This window comes from Urocitellus parryii, chromosome 5 (genome assembly GCF_045843805.1).
Source record: "Urocitellus parryii isolate mUroPar1 chromosome 5, mUroPar1.hap1, whole genome shotgun sequence".
Lineage (NCBI taxonomy): Eukaryota > Metazoa > Chordata > Mammalia > Rodentia > Sciuridae > Urocitellus > Urocitellus parryii.
In genome coordinates this window covers 77,505,408-77,523,115 of record NC_135535.1, presented here as the reverse complement: position 1 = coordinate 77,523,115, position 17,708 = coordinate 77,505,408, and the positions used below count along the sequence as shown (strand labels likewise).

Below are 17,708 nucleotides of genomic sequence, written 5' to 3'. Positions count from 1 at the left end.
TGACCTCCAGGTTTGTAGCTTAAAGAGCTCAGTAGGAAGAAATGCCTAGGCACATAAGGCCTAGAGGAGCTAGCGAATTTAGTTTAGGATATGCTGAATTGGGGATGTCCAGGAATTTATTAAATCTACATAAAGGTCTACAGGGTAAAAGATTGAAGATAAAACTTTTGGAATCAGGAGGACACCAGTGAGATACCAGGGCCTCCCGGGAAAAGCACCAAGGCCCAGAGAGAAGGGTTACTGAAGATGACTTCTTTGGGCCTGAAAAAAAGAAGCACTTTTAGAAGATTAAGAAGGCTGCAGAAGTGTGTCACGGTGACATAAAAGACTGAATGCGTGTCTGTTTAGGATGTAGCTAAAAAGCAGTCACCGCTACATTTGTCAGGAGAATGTTCCTGTGAGGTGGTGGGGACAGAAGCCATATTGCAGAGGGTTGATGAGTCTGAGAAGTGACGGGCTGGTTTAGAATGTCTGAGGGCACAGAGTTTGAGAAGTGGGATGATAGCTTTGCTATTGTTAAAATGATTTTGCTAAAAATGGTGCTTATCACAAATCCTAGGCTGTAGTAGACATTTAATAAATTCTAAATTACCATTTAAAAGTCCTTATCAGTATTTTCCTCCATAAATAATTCCCTGATGTATTTTTCCTTCTCTAGAAATGTGTTCATATTGACAAAGATCTGCTTCCTACCAGAAATGTTAGAAGTTTCATACAAACATTTGATTTATGAAAAGTGTTTCTTGCTTCAACACCTAACACCTTTTTCAAAAGTAATTTATCACCATAGCTTGCCTAATCAATAGGTACACTACACATTTTCATTTAAGAAATGACTATCAATAAGCAATTTTAAAATCAAACAATCAGATAATATTTTGCCTTAATGATTCCAAATCATTATTTCAGGAGTTACTGATTTCATCATTGATCCATTTACAAACATTCTTTTAGTAACTTCCTCAGTTTACCCAATTTGTACTTGAGCATTAAATTTAAATAAGGGTTAAGATCCAAATTAGTCAAACCATAACATAAATAGGAAAGGTAAAGGAATGACTTTGAAAATTCAATATTTTGATTATTTAGTTTTGCAAAAAAAAACCCTCCAAATCCATAGTACTGAAATCAAAAGTAAAGGTATCAAGTATCAAAGGAAAGAAAGAGACATCTAGAAATCAACTGCCTCTCCTTAGCTCTCGGAGTCCTTTTACACTAATAATCATGCAAATAGCACTTGAGGCACACACTCAGCACCAGAAGTAAGCATTTGTGCCTTTTCTTTCCTTTATTTCCAGGACTGATTGAAAAAAATGCATATAACATTATCCATTTTTTGGTCTATGCTGGAGTTTGCTCTTGATAAGAGCAGATTTTCACATAGCCAAGGAGCAGCGATCCCTTTAGCCAGCATCTAATCTGGAACAGATGGGCTAAACGTCACATTTTTGCACAAAGCTGTCATGTGAGCAGGTAGCTTGGCCCCTGTTCCTGAGGTAAACAGGCTGATCTGTCAATTAGGCAGCTGCCCGAAAAGTCATTATTTTAATCACTTATCTCTGTCAGCCTTTCTCTCCAGCCCTAGAAGTGCCAGCTCACACTGTCAGGGCTGTGGGAACAGAATGTGCTGGCACCGACTGAGTGGTAGATTCAGAAGACTCACCCAAGCTGGGAGTCGACGACAGTGCTTCTCTCCACGAGCACATTCCCACTTCCTGCTGCTGCCACCTGGCCCACGGTCATGTGCGTCCTTCTCCCACCAGAGTCCACAGTGACACTGGGCCCGGCTTCCCTCAGCGTGCGGGTGCTGTGGAAGGAGCTCTGGTGCCAGGAAGACCTGGCAGCTCTGTTCTGAGTGACAGGCTGCAGGGGCACCAGAGGCCTCATCTGCCCTGAATTCAGGTAGTTTTCCTTCTCCAAGAGGTTGCCCATACTGTGACTGGTCCCCGGCCTGGGGTAGGTGAGCACCGAAGGGTTGACAGGGACACTGTCAAAGACGGTGTCACTAACAGACCCATACTGGTGTTGTCTGTGGTAAGTGTCATAGTGGCGCTGTCTGCTCACAGCATGGTTGAACCCCACGATTTCCGAGCGGGCATATCTGGGTGGCATGAGGAGGGTGGAGCGCCTGCTGTCTTGGTGGCGCAGTGTGTGCCCAGGCTGGGTTCTGTGGCTGTAATGGTAATCGCTGTGAGCGTAATGAAACCTCTCAGGGCTGCTGTCTGGAGAGATCTCCAGTCTCCTCAGAGGCTGCCTCAAGGATCTTTCTTCCACTGACTTCTGGGAGCTGTACTGTGCCGTTCCTCGCCCCCAACGACCCCCGTAAGTGGCAGTTGTGCCAGCCTACATGAGAGAAAAATAAAACTTCAATGAAGCATAAATCTGTTTTTGTCTTTGCTTAAGACTAATTACTGTGGATTATTCCTCAAAATGTCAGTTTTTCACAATGGAGAAGTTGGCCCCTTTCTGGATGATGTCTTTTTTTTTTTTTTAAATAAGACTTGGTTGACTTGAGTCATTTTTACTTGCGTTAGGATTTCATACTGTTTAAAATCCCCAGGTTCCCAGGGTGTCCCCATAAGTCAATTTTCTCAAAATTGGTATTCAGGAAATAATACTTTAGAGAGGTAAACCTCAAAAGCAACAATCTAAAAATGTTTGAAAATGTTTTCCCAGCAATTTGACAACTATCAACATTCTTTGATACCCTACCTTTAATACATCATAGGTCTGAGTGACAGGGGAACGGCCTCCGACAAAATCATTTTCAACCAGGTGAAGGTTGTAGACATACTCAGGAACACTGCTGGTTCGGTGAAGATTTCCTGCAATCAAGCAAATATTAAAATAAAGAATATCAATACTTATAGGCTGTATATTACATTTTAAAATTTAAGTCATTAAGGCCAATTACAAACATTAAATTTATATTAATATTTTAAATGCTGGTTTAACACCACCCGGGAAAGCGGCAAATGACCAAAGGTTATCAAAACATTGTATTTTTAAATGAAAGTCAAATTTAAAAAAAGAAAAAAAGGAGGGCTGGGGATGTAGCCTAGGGGTAGATCGCTTGCCTAGCATGCCTGGGGCCTTGGCTTCAATCCTGGTACCATATAAGGCAAACATTTAAAAGACAGGAAGAGGAGGAAGAGGAGATCATAGAAATCCAAAACTGGTTGTTACAACGCTGAAGAATTTGAGAATCACACATTGGTTCAGATGGTCTGTTCTTCAACCTCTGGTTTCTCAAGTTAGGGGAGAATTCTGTTAGCACTGCAGGAAGTCAGAAACTTTTTATAGTAAGTAGGTGTAGGCAATAAATATAATGGTGACTCAACACTACTAGATAAGACAGCTTGTATAAACAACAAGGTGGGTCTGTGTAGTCAAAGAAAACAGGATCAACTGAAGGCCAGGCTGGGGTGAAGGTGCTTGGCAATGTGAGAGTTAGGCAGTAGAGGAAAGCAACCTCTCTCCTGAGCGACTGCTTTTGTGGAATCACCTGGCTTCCTCCTTTGTTTGGTGGTCTAAGAGCCAGCCAACTCTCCTGCAGTCACTGAGTGGGAGGAAACCCTTTGTGCTCAGCTCGGGAACCCACAGGGATTCTCAATTGATGCATGTCTCATACCTCTGAAAATACTTCTCTTTGAGGGACGTGGGGGGTAGAAGACAGACAGTATTGTGTCCCTCTTCTACCGCTTTATCCTTCTCTCAGCCTTTTTTTTTTTTTTTTTTGTAATCTCTTATGACTTGCTAAAAAAACCAAAACTAACCAAGTAGTCAAAGCTCTATAAAACCTAGATAATTTCTGGTTCTCTAAGTTTTTTAAAAAAATATTTTTTTAGGTGTAGGTAGACACAATACCTTTATTTTATTTATTTATAAGGGGTGCTGAGGATCTAACGAACCCAGGGCCTCACTCATGTTAGGTAAGTGCTCTACTGCTGAGCCACAATCCTAGCCTTTGGTTTTCTAATTTTAACCATTTTTCCCCCTGTTATGTAGTATTCTTTTAGAAATCTAAGGGGATAAAAAAATACTTAACTCTTCAATGACTTCAGAGACTCATGAAAGATGCTGAGAAGAAAAAAAAAAAAACCCACAGGAAGTCCCTTTCCAACCCAATTGTTCCAACAAATTGTTAAAAAGTTAAAATTTCAAGGACTGACAATATATTCAAAGTTATTCAGAGGGGGAGGGGGAATGAAGATTGTTGTTGCCATAGAGCTTAAAAAATCTGAATCCATCCCAAATTTATTCTTGTGTCCTTATTTCCTGAAGCCAAACAATCTGGCCAGTAAACAATTTTCATGCCTCACGGGGTCCTGGGGGAGGCAGCTTCTGGCTTGTAACTGTCACCCTAAAGATGAGAGAGGTTGAGGTAAGCCAGGCATCTCATTTATAAGGGCCTGATTTCTCCACATGGCCTGACAAAAGGTCAGGTGGCCTCTTAGTTTGTAAGCTGTATGACCTGGACCTCAAATGAGGGAAAGGAATCTCTATAACTCAGGAGAGGCCTGCCTCCTGCCTAGGCTAACTAGCCCTCACTTACCTTCCCCCACCAGGCAGTGGGCCAGGGAAAGGAGGTTAGAAGGACTATTACAGGGAACACAGAGGTTCTAACCTGAAAAGGGTGCAGGACCCACAAGGAAAAGGGAGGGTGGGTCCTGGAGATGCTCAAACTCACCCTACCTCCAAGAAAACAGCCAATTTACTACAAGAGGCTGTGAGCAGGCAGCAAATTATTAGTAAGCCAATCCTTAAGAAACAAAATTTACTGTCTTTTATAAAAGGTAATTAAGAAGCTGGGGACGTAGCTCAGTGGTAGAGCACATGTGTAGGGCCCTGGGTTCAATCCCAAGCAATACAATAATACAGTAATTAAGGATTATCCATGTTCAAAATTTTGACTGTATAACAGAATATATGAAAGGACAATTTAGAATGGAAAGATACTAATTGTCATACATGGATGGTAGCTAGAATCATTAATTGCTGTTCCACTATAATAAAATGGCAGATGATCAAAGCGTGCAATTTTAGCAATCCAAGAAAATTTCTGCAAACAGGGCCTCTCTAGCCTGTCAGTACCTGCAGTATTACCCTTACCCTACTTTCAAAAGTAGGCAGCTATTCAGGAACAGTTAATGAGGGCTACTGAAAAGATCTGTGTGTGTAAGACAGGGTTTCCCAGTACTGTCCAATCTGATCTTCAACTCTGAGACTCAAGTGATCCTCTGGTCTCAACCTCCCAAAAAGCTGCTTCATCTATGAGTTTTAAAATCAGTTTGTTCAAGCAAAATGTTTAACTCATGTTAGACATTCACATTGTTGCTGCAGTTTTTTAGGCTTTCTAAAGCAACTTATGCAAATTTCTGCCTTTCAATATTACTTTTAAGGAGCTAAAATTATTTCATGTTTCTTTACAATATGCTGTGGATGCAGAGCCAACTATTACCATCCCCATTTGTAAACAGGGAAACTTAAAGGACTTGCAAATCAGTTATTGCAAATTGGTTCAAAGTCAGGGTTCCTCTTTTCCACTCTGCTGCTTGGCTGCAAGGTGCCCATTCTGAAACTGTCATTTGCCAAAACCCTGGGGGATTATTATCAGAGTTTTGATATGAGAACAAAATCCAATCCTTCCCTCTTTCCTCTAGCACCTCCATCTGAACAGTTACAAATATTATGTAAACATTCATTCTTTATTTGCTGTAGTGCTTATAAGGAAGCTTCTCCTTCCATTGTCAGGTGAATAAACTGAGATCAGTTTAATGGTTCCCAAAATAACAAGGTAGTCAGTAACAGAGGAAAAATAATAAGATTGGATTTTTAAACCATGGACTTTCCTGTGGAATACACATACAAGAAAAGATGTGATTTCTGATATTCCACATTCATGTTTGTACCATAGATGGTTTCTTTGTTAAAAGGCTAATCTCAAATGACAAATAATGCAGATTAATTTGCTTAGTCATGTATTTGAGATCAGTATGGTAGATAAAGGTGAATCAGCAAGTGTTCTAAGATTTTAAAGAAATTTTAGTGGGTAGAATTTTTTTTTCAAAAAGATTAATCAGGATAAAATCTAATCTCTGTAAGGGAAATCATTATTTTCTGTTCAGTTGGAGAATAAAATAAATGACTGTTGAACATATAATTCAGCCATGTCCTCCTCTAAAAATAGAAACAAGAAAGCAAACTAAAACATTTGATACCTGGAGGTGCATCCTATTTTAAATAAATCTAACATAAAAATTCAGATTTTCTTAAACACTTAAGATTAAAGTATGATTCTAATTCAAAGGATTTGTTTTCTTCAAACCAGGAGGCAAGTATTTTCTGTTAAGTCAATTCTGTAGTCCTGGTCTGGAGCCTCTGTTCTACTTTCTGTGTGTAGGACAAATGACTTGCATGCCACAGTTTCCCATCATTTTAGGAACAAACAGGATTACTGAGAGAGGTTTCCTGAGAAAGCACACATTTAAATGCTTCTGAAATGTGTACTATCTGGGTTTGGACATGCTACTCCAAAATATAACACCTTGGTGTGTGAGAAAAGAGCAGATCTCGGCCTCCTCTGCCCTTCCTCTTCTAAAGCAGACTGATACACACACACACACACACACACACACACACACACAAACACATAAATCAAGCTGTCCTTCTCCCAAAGTAGGTCATAAACTCTCATTCCAGAGGGGTCCCAGAGGTCCTCTCAACAACCAGATTAAAGAAATGTTCCATAGGAAAGAAACCAAACAGACTTTGCTAAGCCCCCTACCTCAGTTTATTGCTATTAGATCATATACCACTTTGTGCAATTGTATTTCTGCACAAATTATTCATTAAAAAAAAACACACTTGGCTCTGTCTTTGGGTCTTCAATTCTGAAATCTCCCATGTCACTTAATTTTAAAGTATAGATGTATACTTTTCTCTTGTTAATCTGTTCTTTTGATAGATGAGGAAAGCAATCTTTTCTCTCTTACAAAGGCAATATGCAAAAATGAGATAAAGTTTTTAGAATTTGGGTCACAAAAGTTTTTCCCACTTTTTCATGAATTAATCTGTTCTAGAAAAAGGGATAAACTAGCATGTATGCTTTAATGTACAATGTGTTGTAGTTCAGAGTTTTATTCTGCTAATTTTACCAGTAGTGCTGAATTTGACTTTTTCTGCTTGTTTCTGATTGACCGAGCTAATGAGGATCACGACAATATTGTGAGTTTTCCAGCCATTTGTTCCACTTGGACACTGCATAATGTGCTTTCAATATTTTCTAACAAAGTTGGTGATATATTAGGAAACATTTCAAATTAATAATGACTCAGGCACAGCATCTGAACTTTTTCTTCTAAGAACACCATGGACATGTTATAGAGCCCACTTAAGGGGAAATGGAGGTAGGTACAAAACAACTTTACCTCTCCCTTGCTAAAGGACAAGCAATTCAGGTCAAAGCAATTGTGAGAGTAAAGCTGGGGTAAAGTGGGGTTAGTTGAGAAGGTGGAAGAATTCCAGATTGCATAGTTATAGGACTCACAAGATAACATAATTTTCTCTTTGCATGTCTGCATGTTCATCTGAATGATATGATTCCTAAGCCACGAGGGGGAAAAGTATCTTTGTTTCTGGTCAAATATGCAAGAAATACCCAAAATAATGAGATGTTTTTAGGATTAAAAAAAATAGATTTATTTCTATAATAAATTTTGTGAGCAAGCTTTATTACATAGTTGATTAAATTTATTACATTTGTGAAATCAAATGGACAAGCTTCTACTATGGTTCCATTACCTGTACCTAATAATATTTTTAAAAAATGATCTATGGATTTTCTATGGTAATTAGGTAATTGAGAACTGCTAAAGAGACAAAATCTTTATATGGCCTGCTTCTATTAGAGAGAGGAGAGGAGCATTCACATTCAAAAGAGCATCTTTCAACCTTCGAACATTAACAGTGGTTAAAAAATGATTTGGGTCACACTGAGCTCTATAGGCAGAATTTCTGTAGGTGAGAGTACAGAAGAGGTTCAGATGAAAACAGATATGATTAAATGTATGCACAGAAATCAGCTGTTGTTCATTACTGGTAGTGACTGATTTTTTTTCTTTTGTGGTGCTAGAGATCAAACACAGGACACTGAGCATACTAGGCATGCCATCTACCACTGACTTATACCCCCAGTACACTAATATTGACTTAAATGCTACATTTAATTGTGATAACAATCACAGCCAGTTGTCTTCACAGTGTGAATCACAATGGTCCTCTTGGTGGAAGAAAAGCATGAAAGTCTAAAAGCTACCATCTTATATTTGGTCTAACTAAGCATCCTCTGGGTAGCAAAGGTTCTCATTCTCCAAATATCTCAGAAAAATTTAATTTCTTTTATTAAACTTGGGGCATGTTATTACAGGTGAGAGACAGAGCATCTTGAAACTCATTTATATAGCTAGTCATATTTAAATGGCTCCTTAAAGTCATCTACTACCAAATGTAGGAGTTTAGGCCTGGGGTGTAGCAGAGCAGTATACATAGCATGCTTGAGGCCCTGGGTTCAATACCTAGCATCACCCTACCTAAAAAAAGTAGAAGTTTAAAATAAAACAGAAGTATGTTAACACTTATCAAGAACCACTAGTCAGTACTCCTGAGTTGGTGCCTGGATTTTTCTATTGGTATGTACTGTCATGTATACCATCAAATTGATTTCCCTGTACTTATATATTTAAAAACAATACTTTTCTTCTGTCTTTAATCTTCAAGAAATTTCTCAACTAACCCCACTCCTACCATATATTTGTAGAAATAGCAATTCTAGAACTTGTATATAATCCAGCTTAGGCTGGAAAATTAGCAGGATTTGTCATAAAACTATGGTGGAAAACTGATTTAAAGCAGATCAAAATCAAATAACCTTTAATATTACTGAAAATTTAACAGAAGTTTGTGCAGTGGTGTTCTTTGTGACCAGTTAATGTAGCTCATATAATAAGCCACAAGAAATAACTCAAGAGTATCAGTGTGTGCTGCAAAGTACTGGCTTTGAGTTCTTATTAAGCTGAATGTGCCAGGCACAGACCAATTCTCCCAGGAGAATGGGCTTCATCAACTGTGCCAATGTGTGATGAGTCAGTGGCTGCTACCACTCACACAATATACCAGCCATCAGAAGCCCTTAGTTTTCAGAAGCCTCCTAAGTGGTTTGAGAACCATTCTCTGATGTACCAGTTTATGGAATTTTGGGGGCAATCATCAAATTACTGCTCTAGATAAACACAAATATTTATATTAGAAGGTCTTTTTGTATTACAGATGTCTGTCATATTTTGGTTGATGTATTTGGATATGTGATTATACAGAATTTGTGATTATAAAGTAGTAACTTAAGAGACTGGGGACATAACTCAATGATACAGAACTTGCCTAGTGCTCTCTGCAAGGCCCTGGGTTCAATCCCCAGCACTAACATCATCAATCAATCTAGTAACTTAGCATGCTTGTAAAGTATCAAATAGATACAACCTGTACGTGTCTAAATCTATTAATTCCTGTAACTTGTTTACTTCCTCTGTCACTCCTGCCGATTCATTTGCTGAGACCCTACAATGATTACTTACAAGATTTTAGAACTACGATGACAACCATCATATTATACTCACCATGGTTGAACTCATGATCAAAAAGATGAATTTATAGAATTCACTCACTAATTTTTTTTTAAATTTAAAATACATACTACAGGGCTGAGGCTGGGGCTCAGTGTTAAAACGCTCGTTTAGCACATGTGAGGCCCTAGATTCGATCCTCAGCACCACATAAAAATAAAATAAACTACACTACAACTAAAAAATATATATTAAAAAAATACATATTACACAGGCACAGAGACTCGTGCCTGAGGTGCCAACTACTTGGGAGGCTGAGGAAGGAGGATCACTTAAGTATAGGTCTCAAAAAAACAAAAAACCTCATTACAAGTTTTCTTTGTAAGGAATTTCAAGTCATTATATTCCCATAGCTCTCACTTGCCTGGGCGAACCTCTTCTTTTCCTACTGATTCATAACCGCTGGTCCTTCTTTAAATCCATGTAATGTGCCAAATATATTTTCACAAAACCTTTGTATTTTTCAAGTTTCTCCCATGCTGAAACACCTTCTGTGACTCACAATTATAATTTTTAACTGACATTTGAAATCCAAATTTGAGAGGGGTGGGGTAAGGCTGCCTATAGGGAGTCACAGCTGAACTGAGTTGTGAGGGTCATGTAAGAGTTAACCAGACAGACAGGACAAGGGGTTGGGGAAGGGTAGGCAAGACCAAGATAACTGCATGTGTGTGTTTGGTGAGGAGTGGAGTCATGGTGATAGGGATGAAGTTTGAGAAGTTGCAGGCATCGCATTGTGAAGAGCTTGGAATGCCATGTTGAACATGGATTTTACTCCTATAGATAACAGCAAGAAACCAAAGACATTTAAATCAGGAAATGATACAATGAGATTTTATAAAGTTCACTCTAGTAGCTATGTGGAGAATCAAGTGAGGTCAGATTAAAGCAGGAGGTGGTTAAATCAAGTAGATTTTTGCCTCCTCAGTATAAAAAAATCCTATCTTGTAGTACCACTTCCAGAACAGTTGTGCAGTGGCACTTGACAAGTTAATTGTGGATAAGTCATACTGCTTGTACATTCAAAATATCCTAAGTTCACTTATTTTGCATGTACTCTTTGGGGCTGACATCTATCCTGTAGATCACCACAGTAGAGCCCAAATGTGAGGATGGTAGTGCTTTTGTCTTGGGGTGAAGAGAAAGTGATCAAGTATTTTCTATTGCTCCTCCATCCTTCGAGAGTATGTAGAGGAAGAAAAGTAGCTTCTTGCAAAATGTTGGCAGACTCCTTCTTCCTGAGTTATTAGAAAAGCTTAGGATGGCTGGGCATGGTGGCACACACCAATAATTCCAGAGATTCAGTAGGCTGAGGAAGGATGATCGTAAATTCAAAGCCAACCTCAGCAATTTAGCAAGGTCTTAAGCAACTTAGTGAGACCCTGTCTCAAAATAAAAACTAAAAAGGACTAGGACTGTTGCTCAGTGGTTAAGCACCCCTGGGTTCAATCCCCAGTACAAAAAAAAAAAAAAAAAAGAAAGAAAGAAAGAAAGAAAAAAGGAAAGGCTTATGATGTTTATTTTAGCAAAGTTGATCCTATATTTGGATAATATACATTTAGTATATTTACTATCATTCTTTTGTCTGTATGACTTGTGTATTATGGCCAGTAATATTTTAGTGATCTACACCAAATTCTTATTATCCGTCAAGAAAGGTGCTAGGATATTTTCTAGCATGTGTAAAGCCCTGGATTTAATCCCCAGCACTCCCCCCCACCAAAAAGTAATCAAGATTCAATAACTGATGTGATCTTCCACATTCCTACCCCATGGCCACTGTTAGTGAGATTTAGGATTCAGAAATAATCTACTAACCTTTTAGTGTGTGATTTTTTTCCCCTGAAAATTCTGGAAATAATGGAATTGCAAAACTTTAATTATTATTACTTTGGCCAACTAATATTGGTAGGATTAAGCTTATTATTTCAAGAATATAAATATGTGTATATTTTAAATGGTAATGGTGGGTTGTTTTCAAATGTTCAATATTCTTTTTTTTCCAAAGATGCATTTTTATCTAGGTCTACATATTGAGCTCTCAAGCTGGTCTGTAGATGGCTTAAGAGCATTGTATTGTTTTTATATTCAAAATTCAATCAACATTAATGGCATTATATAAAAGATAAACAACAGGTTTTTAACATTTTGAGTCTAAGAGAATCTTATATTCGATTTATTATTCTTAATCGAGTGAATCAGGGGAGTGAAGTGGTTCATTCTAACATAAAGATTAAAGTTTTCTTCTAATTTATGGTCTATTTCCACATGTACCATTACCTTTAACTGTTACTTTACAATATGTATACATATACAAAATAGCTGGAATCCAACATTCATCTCAGAATTGTATAATTCTTACCTGCCCTCTCTGCCCCCTAGTACTGGGGATGGAGCCCAGGGGTGTTCTACCACTGAGCTACATTCCCAGCCTGCCCTCCACAGGCTTTTTAAAATTATTTTTATTATTATTATTATCATTATTTATTTTGAGACAGGGTCTCACTAAATTTTCCAGACTGGCTTTGAACTTGTGAACCTCCTGCTTCACTCTCTCACCTAGCTGGCATTATGGATGTGTGCCACCACACCCAGCTTAATTTTAAGTTCTTGAATATCATTGAGATGGAACCAAATGATCTTATAGGCTACGATAATCAAGTATAATTTCTAAACTCCAGAGGTTTTAGCAATATATTTGTTATTGCATTTTCTAACTATCATAGCTAGGTTGCCAATAATCTTGGTTCTCTCAGAGAAGAAAACAAATCAAAACTTTTAATAGTTTCAATTGCTAATTGCTCAGATCAGAAATTTGGTTTTGGTGTTAAATAAATGTAAGTACATATAGCCTTATGTTAATGCATGAGAAAAAAATTTTTTTTAAAGAGAGAGAGAGAGAGAGAGAGAGGGAGAGAAAGAGAGAGAGAGAGAGAGAGAGAGAATGAATTTTAATATTTATTTTTTAGTTTTCGGCGGACACAACATCTTTGTTTGCATGTGGTGCTGAGGATCGAACCCCGGCCGCACGCATGCCAGGCGACCGCGCTACCGCTTGACCCACATCCCCAGCCCCATGAGAAAAAATTTTAAAGCTGATATCATAAATGACAGTTTAGGAGAATGGGCCAATGTACACAATGAATGCCTAGAATATCTAATTCAAGTGAGCGGCCCTCTGTTCCCATGATGGTGGAATCACTAGCACAGGGCATAGATGCCATTAGTGGCATGTTTTAAAGGTGTAAGTGAACAGTCCTCTTCTTAATTTCCTGCATCTTATCCACGGCACACCGAACAATGTATTTTTATATTCAGTTTTGTTTTTCTGGATCTTTGTGTTTTATTAGTTTCATTGATTCTGAAGCATCCTTACTAGACCCTCATTCAACCATAAAATTTAACCCATAAAAGATACGTTCTCATCATTTCTAGTAGCATGAAGCTTATTTTATATTTAGCACCATTTTATTCACATTCTACTTCAGCGTAATATGTACATTGAGAATTTTTTAAAAATAAAACAACAAAAAAGCCACTTTTTTTTTTTTTTTGCCCTTTTAACTTACTGCACCCAATCTTCTAGACATGGAACAGTGCCCATGGGATATATTAGGCAGATGTGGAGGTACATTAAATCCAGAGGTGCTACCGACACAGCACTCTCAGAGCAGTTTGGCATGGCCCTGTCACCCCACCATATCTTGTTTTCCTTTCCTGATCCCTTCTAGGTTCTGAATGATTAGTCATCTCACTCCCAGAATTGCTTCATTCCTTGAATTCCTTTTTGGCAAAGAATTCATATAGAATTTGAACAATGTGTAACTTTTTGTTTGTTTGCTTCCAGCAGCACCTATTAACTACTTATTTTTTTTTTGTTACCCTGAACAAATTTCCATTCCTTTCTCCAGAAGTCACTCTGATCATAGATAGTCAAAGCAGCTTCACCAGGAAATCATGTAAGTAAATAATATGCTCTCAGTTTTTACGGTGGAGTCCCAAAGGAGTTGTAAATTTCATTAGGATATTGTCCATTGTATGCTATAAGCATTACATATAATAATTTAAAACACGACTATATTCCTACTGAGGCACCCGAGGTTAGGGAAAGAACTATATAATAAGTAGGTGTAATAAACAGGATACGGACAGTTTTAATTTTCCCCTTTGCTAAAACTTGCCATTTTTAAACATTTTTATTGTGACTTTTTATAAAAGAATTTTAAAAATTCACTCCAATACACATGCATTTTACAACAAGGCTATGCACCTCAGAACCTTCCCTACACCCAAGAGGGTCAACTTAAAAATGTTCAGCACAGTTTAAAACACCAAAAATAATTGAGTAATTTACAGTGAAAACCACCCAGTATACTGAGGCATTGGAAAGAAGTGAAAGGTTAAAGACCCTTGCAAGATATTTACCAACCAATCAGCTTTGTTTCCAGCACATTATTTGCTGCCTCAACCTCATGGGTATGTCAACAATTCAGAAGTCTCCAGGGCTGAGGAGTGCATTTAACACCAGGTTTTTCTTCCCAGAATTTCTCCTGTTGATACAGGATTCTTTCCAGACCAGCACTATTTCAACAATTGCCTATCTGTTTCAACTTGAGATAGGACAGTAATACGGAAATAATAACAACAATACTTACAAGCCATCATGAGTCCCCAAGACCTTGTCAAAGAACTTTAATTAAACAACATATGAACTACCCTTGGTAATTGTTCCATGGCATGTTAATGTTAAATTCCTTTGAAGCTAATTTCCTTTTTGAGTCTCAGAAAGCTGAGACTTTAAAGTAAGTAGGTGTTGTTTGCTGCCTTATCTCTTTGGCTGAGTTACACTTCTGTGGAGGCTGTGGAGTGTATTTCAGCTTGCTGGGAAGCTGCTGTTGTAATCAAAATATTTCAAACGCTTTGTTCCTTAGTTGGAAGAGCCGCTCAAGTAGTTGCCCCAAGCATTTGAGCAGAAGCACCAAGATAGCACCCTTTGTTCTACCAGATCAACTCTGTGAACTATGAAATGTTCATGTTGTTTCCTCCTAGAATGTTCTTTCTCCAACCACATCCCTATGTCCAATCCTACTACATTTTTGAGATTTAAAATCCTATTTCCTCCTTGAAGCTTTTCAAGATTCCCTTCAGCTGGGAGTAACATACTTCTAGACTCCATAAGGTCTTAGCCGTTCTTTTGGTTCCCTACTTTTCATTTGTTAATACATTTTTCTAGTGGGAGACTCCCTACTTTCAGCTTTAAACTTCATTCTTTAAAGAAGGCAGAGTATGTACGTTTAATTGAGCACTTGCAGGGTCCTCTATATAAACATACTCATTTGACGGTTGCTGAGCTCACCAGTGGCTGGTCTACCATGTGGTAAGAGAGCATAGGTCATTTGAGAGGTTGGGACTAAACTTCCAAAAAAATGTTGATGGACATATACTTCACATGTGAAAAGGATCTTCATATCTATCACATCTGTTTTAAAGGTATAATGAAATGCAAACACATGAAATTCTAAAACCCAGTGAAGCAAATAGTAGATGCTCCATAAATCTCCCTTTCCTTCAGTTCAAGGCTCCATCTGTTTAATAGTTGATATCTGCCTGCTCTTCCTGACTGGTCACTTTCATAGGATAAGAAAGAATATCTAATATGCATCGTATGTGTCCCCTAAGTAGAGGAAGCTGATTTAGCTGTAGTTTAGCACTGGACCTGTGAATGTTCAGACTGCAGGGAGCGTCCTGAATGATTCTGCTGGTCAGACTGGCTTCATTCATTCTGGAGTCTTTAGCTAGACTCCTCGCGCCCTTAACGTACCTGTTCTGTATTGTCTAAATCTTCTCACCCTCTCAGAACTTCCTCAATTTTATTTAGAGGAAAATGGGAAGGGACCACAGAAAGGCGGGTCTAGTAAATCCCTCTTTGCATTAATAATAAGAAAACTTTATGACATAACTGATGAGTGGTTTAGAAACTTAGGTTTAGGAATTCAAATACCAGTTCAACCACTTATTATCTATGGGGATATGAGTACTATTTAACTGCTTAGAATTTCCTTATCTATAAATGGGAATTAAAATACCTAGCTCACAATTAAAATATATTACAATGAATGCAAAACACACAGTTCCAGTCTTGGGATATAGTAGGCACTAAGTTACATAGCTTACAATCATTAAACATCTCCTTACTTTTTAAAGTATGTAAATATAAACTGCCTGTCTCTTTAAGATTCGTTCATTGCAAGTGGAAAACAGTACAGCCTCCAGACTCTGCTGCTGTTTTATATGTATGGACTGGTGTTTTAAATTTGTTTAACCCCCCTAATGGGTTCTACATTTGCCATTGCCTAAGTTATTTCCTACAGAGACAGTTGAACATTGTAGGAACAAATTGATATCCCAACTTCATCGTCCACTCTCTGTAATAAGCCAACAACAACAACAACAACAACAATACAGTTAAACAACTAAAACAAGTGTTATCGTGCCATTCTGATCATCCTACTTTAGCTGGTGAGAAAAGGATACACCATATTCTCTAATTTTCACAACTGGTTTGCCATCTTTCCCTTCCAACTATCCTGTCACTGATTGTGTGTGTGTGTGTGTGTGTGTGTGTGTGTGAGAGAGAGAGAGAGAGAGAGAGAGAGAGAGAAAACCCCTTTCACCTCAGGGTTTAATTTTTTGGAGAAACCAGCCTTGACACCCACATGTACTTTGGCGGTGGTGGTGGTGGGTGGGGACACACAGCCCGCGCTCCAGAGCCGGCTAGCTAGGCGGGCGGGGTTGTTGCCAGCAGGGCCAAAGTCCCCTACCTCCTCCTCCACCGCAGGGTGGTGTGGTTATAGCCCAAAGCCTCCTACCCAATTTGTTCACTTCCTAGATCAACCAGTCGCCGTGTACATTGGGTGGAGCGCCCCGAAGTACCTGGGCGAGGCAGCACTTTCCCAATTTACAGGTTGTAAGAGCGGCAGTGCCTTCAGGTTTTCTTTTTAAAGTTACTTATGTAGTTCTGGGACTCTAGAGCTAAGGGCGCTTTCTCCCAGAAAAATATTTGTGCACACCAAAATTCTGCGTAGAATTTCAAAGTGTATATGGATCCTCTGAGTTTCCAAATTAAGTGCCCTCTAACAGAGGGGGTGAAATCCAGAGGAATAAGCAAAAAAAGGGCTGAAATATTCGGCTGAATTCTTCAACATAGATATATGCGTTTTAACATGCATAGATACATTTATGGCAAAACTGAATAAGAGGTGATGGGGAAAACAGCATTTTCCCCAAGTAAGCTGGTCAGAGTGGAGGTGCAGCGGGTCATACAAAGGGACGACGAGCAACAGGTAGGCAAAACACCACAGGGTTTCGCACCCCCAGAAAGCAGCGAGTCGGGCGACTAGGTTGAGGAAGATGAAGGAGAGTGGGTGAGGGACAGGGTGGGGGCAGATAGGGCGGCGGGGCTCTACTCACCGTTGACCGCAAAGCTCCGGCCCTTCCGGGCGAGGGTCTGCTGCACCTGCTCCTGGATCCGCAGGCTCTTGGCCGCCTGGCCACTGCGGCCGCTGCTGCCCGCCAGCTTCAGCTTGGCCTCCGAGGGCAGAGCCAGGCTGGAGCTGTCCAGTTGTCCCAGGATCTGCTGGCCCAGGACGGTTCTGATGTAGCCGCACTCAGCCGGGGAGCCGGGGGCTGCCATGGCGCTGGAGTAGGCGACCCAGCCGCTGGCTTGCCGCGGGACCTGCGGTGGAAGCCGCAGCCGAGCTGGGGGCGCGGGCGCAAGCCCCGCCTCACCGCCGGGCTCCGCCCCCGGACCCGCCCCCCCGCGCCGGTGAGAGGCCGGGTGGTGGGGAGCTGGGCCTCTGGGGCCGCCCGCTCGGCCTGCCCGGGGGAAGGGGGCGCGGCTCTGGACGGGCACGCGCACTCAGGCCCGGGAGCGGGGGCGGGGCCGGAGCGGGGCGCGCTCGCGGACACCTGGCGCGCATGACCCGCCCGCGGGGAGATCGGGAGATGCGCGCGGGCGCGGTCTGTGCG

The 17,708-nt window shown here is 39.9% G+C and overlaps 1 protein-coding gene across 2 annotated transcripts in view; it reads right to left on the bottom strand.

Annotated features, from left to right (window-relative positions):
- Pkp2 (plakophilin 2) overlaps positions 1–17,473 on the bottom strand; it is a 71,763-nt gene extending 54,290 nt beyond the window's left edge. Inside the window, exons 1-3 of one of the 2 annotated variants that reach the window (XM_026412333.2) lie at positions 17,151–17,473; positions 2,713–2,825; positions 1,664–2,343 (exon numbers count right to left, since the gene is read on the bottom strand). In XM_026412333.2, coding sequence (XP_026268118.2) covers positions 1,664–2,343; positions 2,713–2,825; positions 17,151–17,373 — 1,016 coding nt within the window. In that variant the 5' untranslated portion in view covers positions 17,374–17,473. Of the gene's footprint in view, positions 1–1,663; positions 2,344–2,712; positions 2,826–3,077; positions 3,253–17,150 lie in introns of those variants that run through there. The other variant, XM_026412334.2, reaches the window with a different exon arrangement.
- Positions 17,474–17,708: the final 235 nt, after the last annotated feature.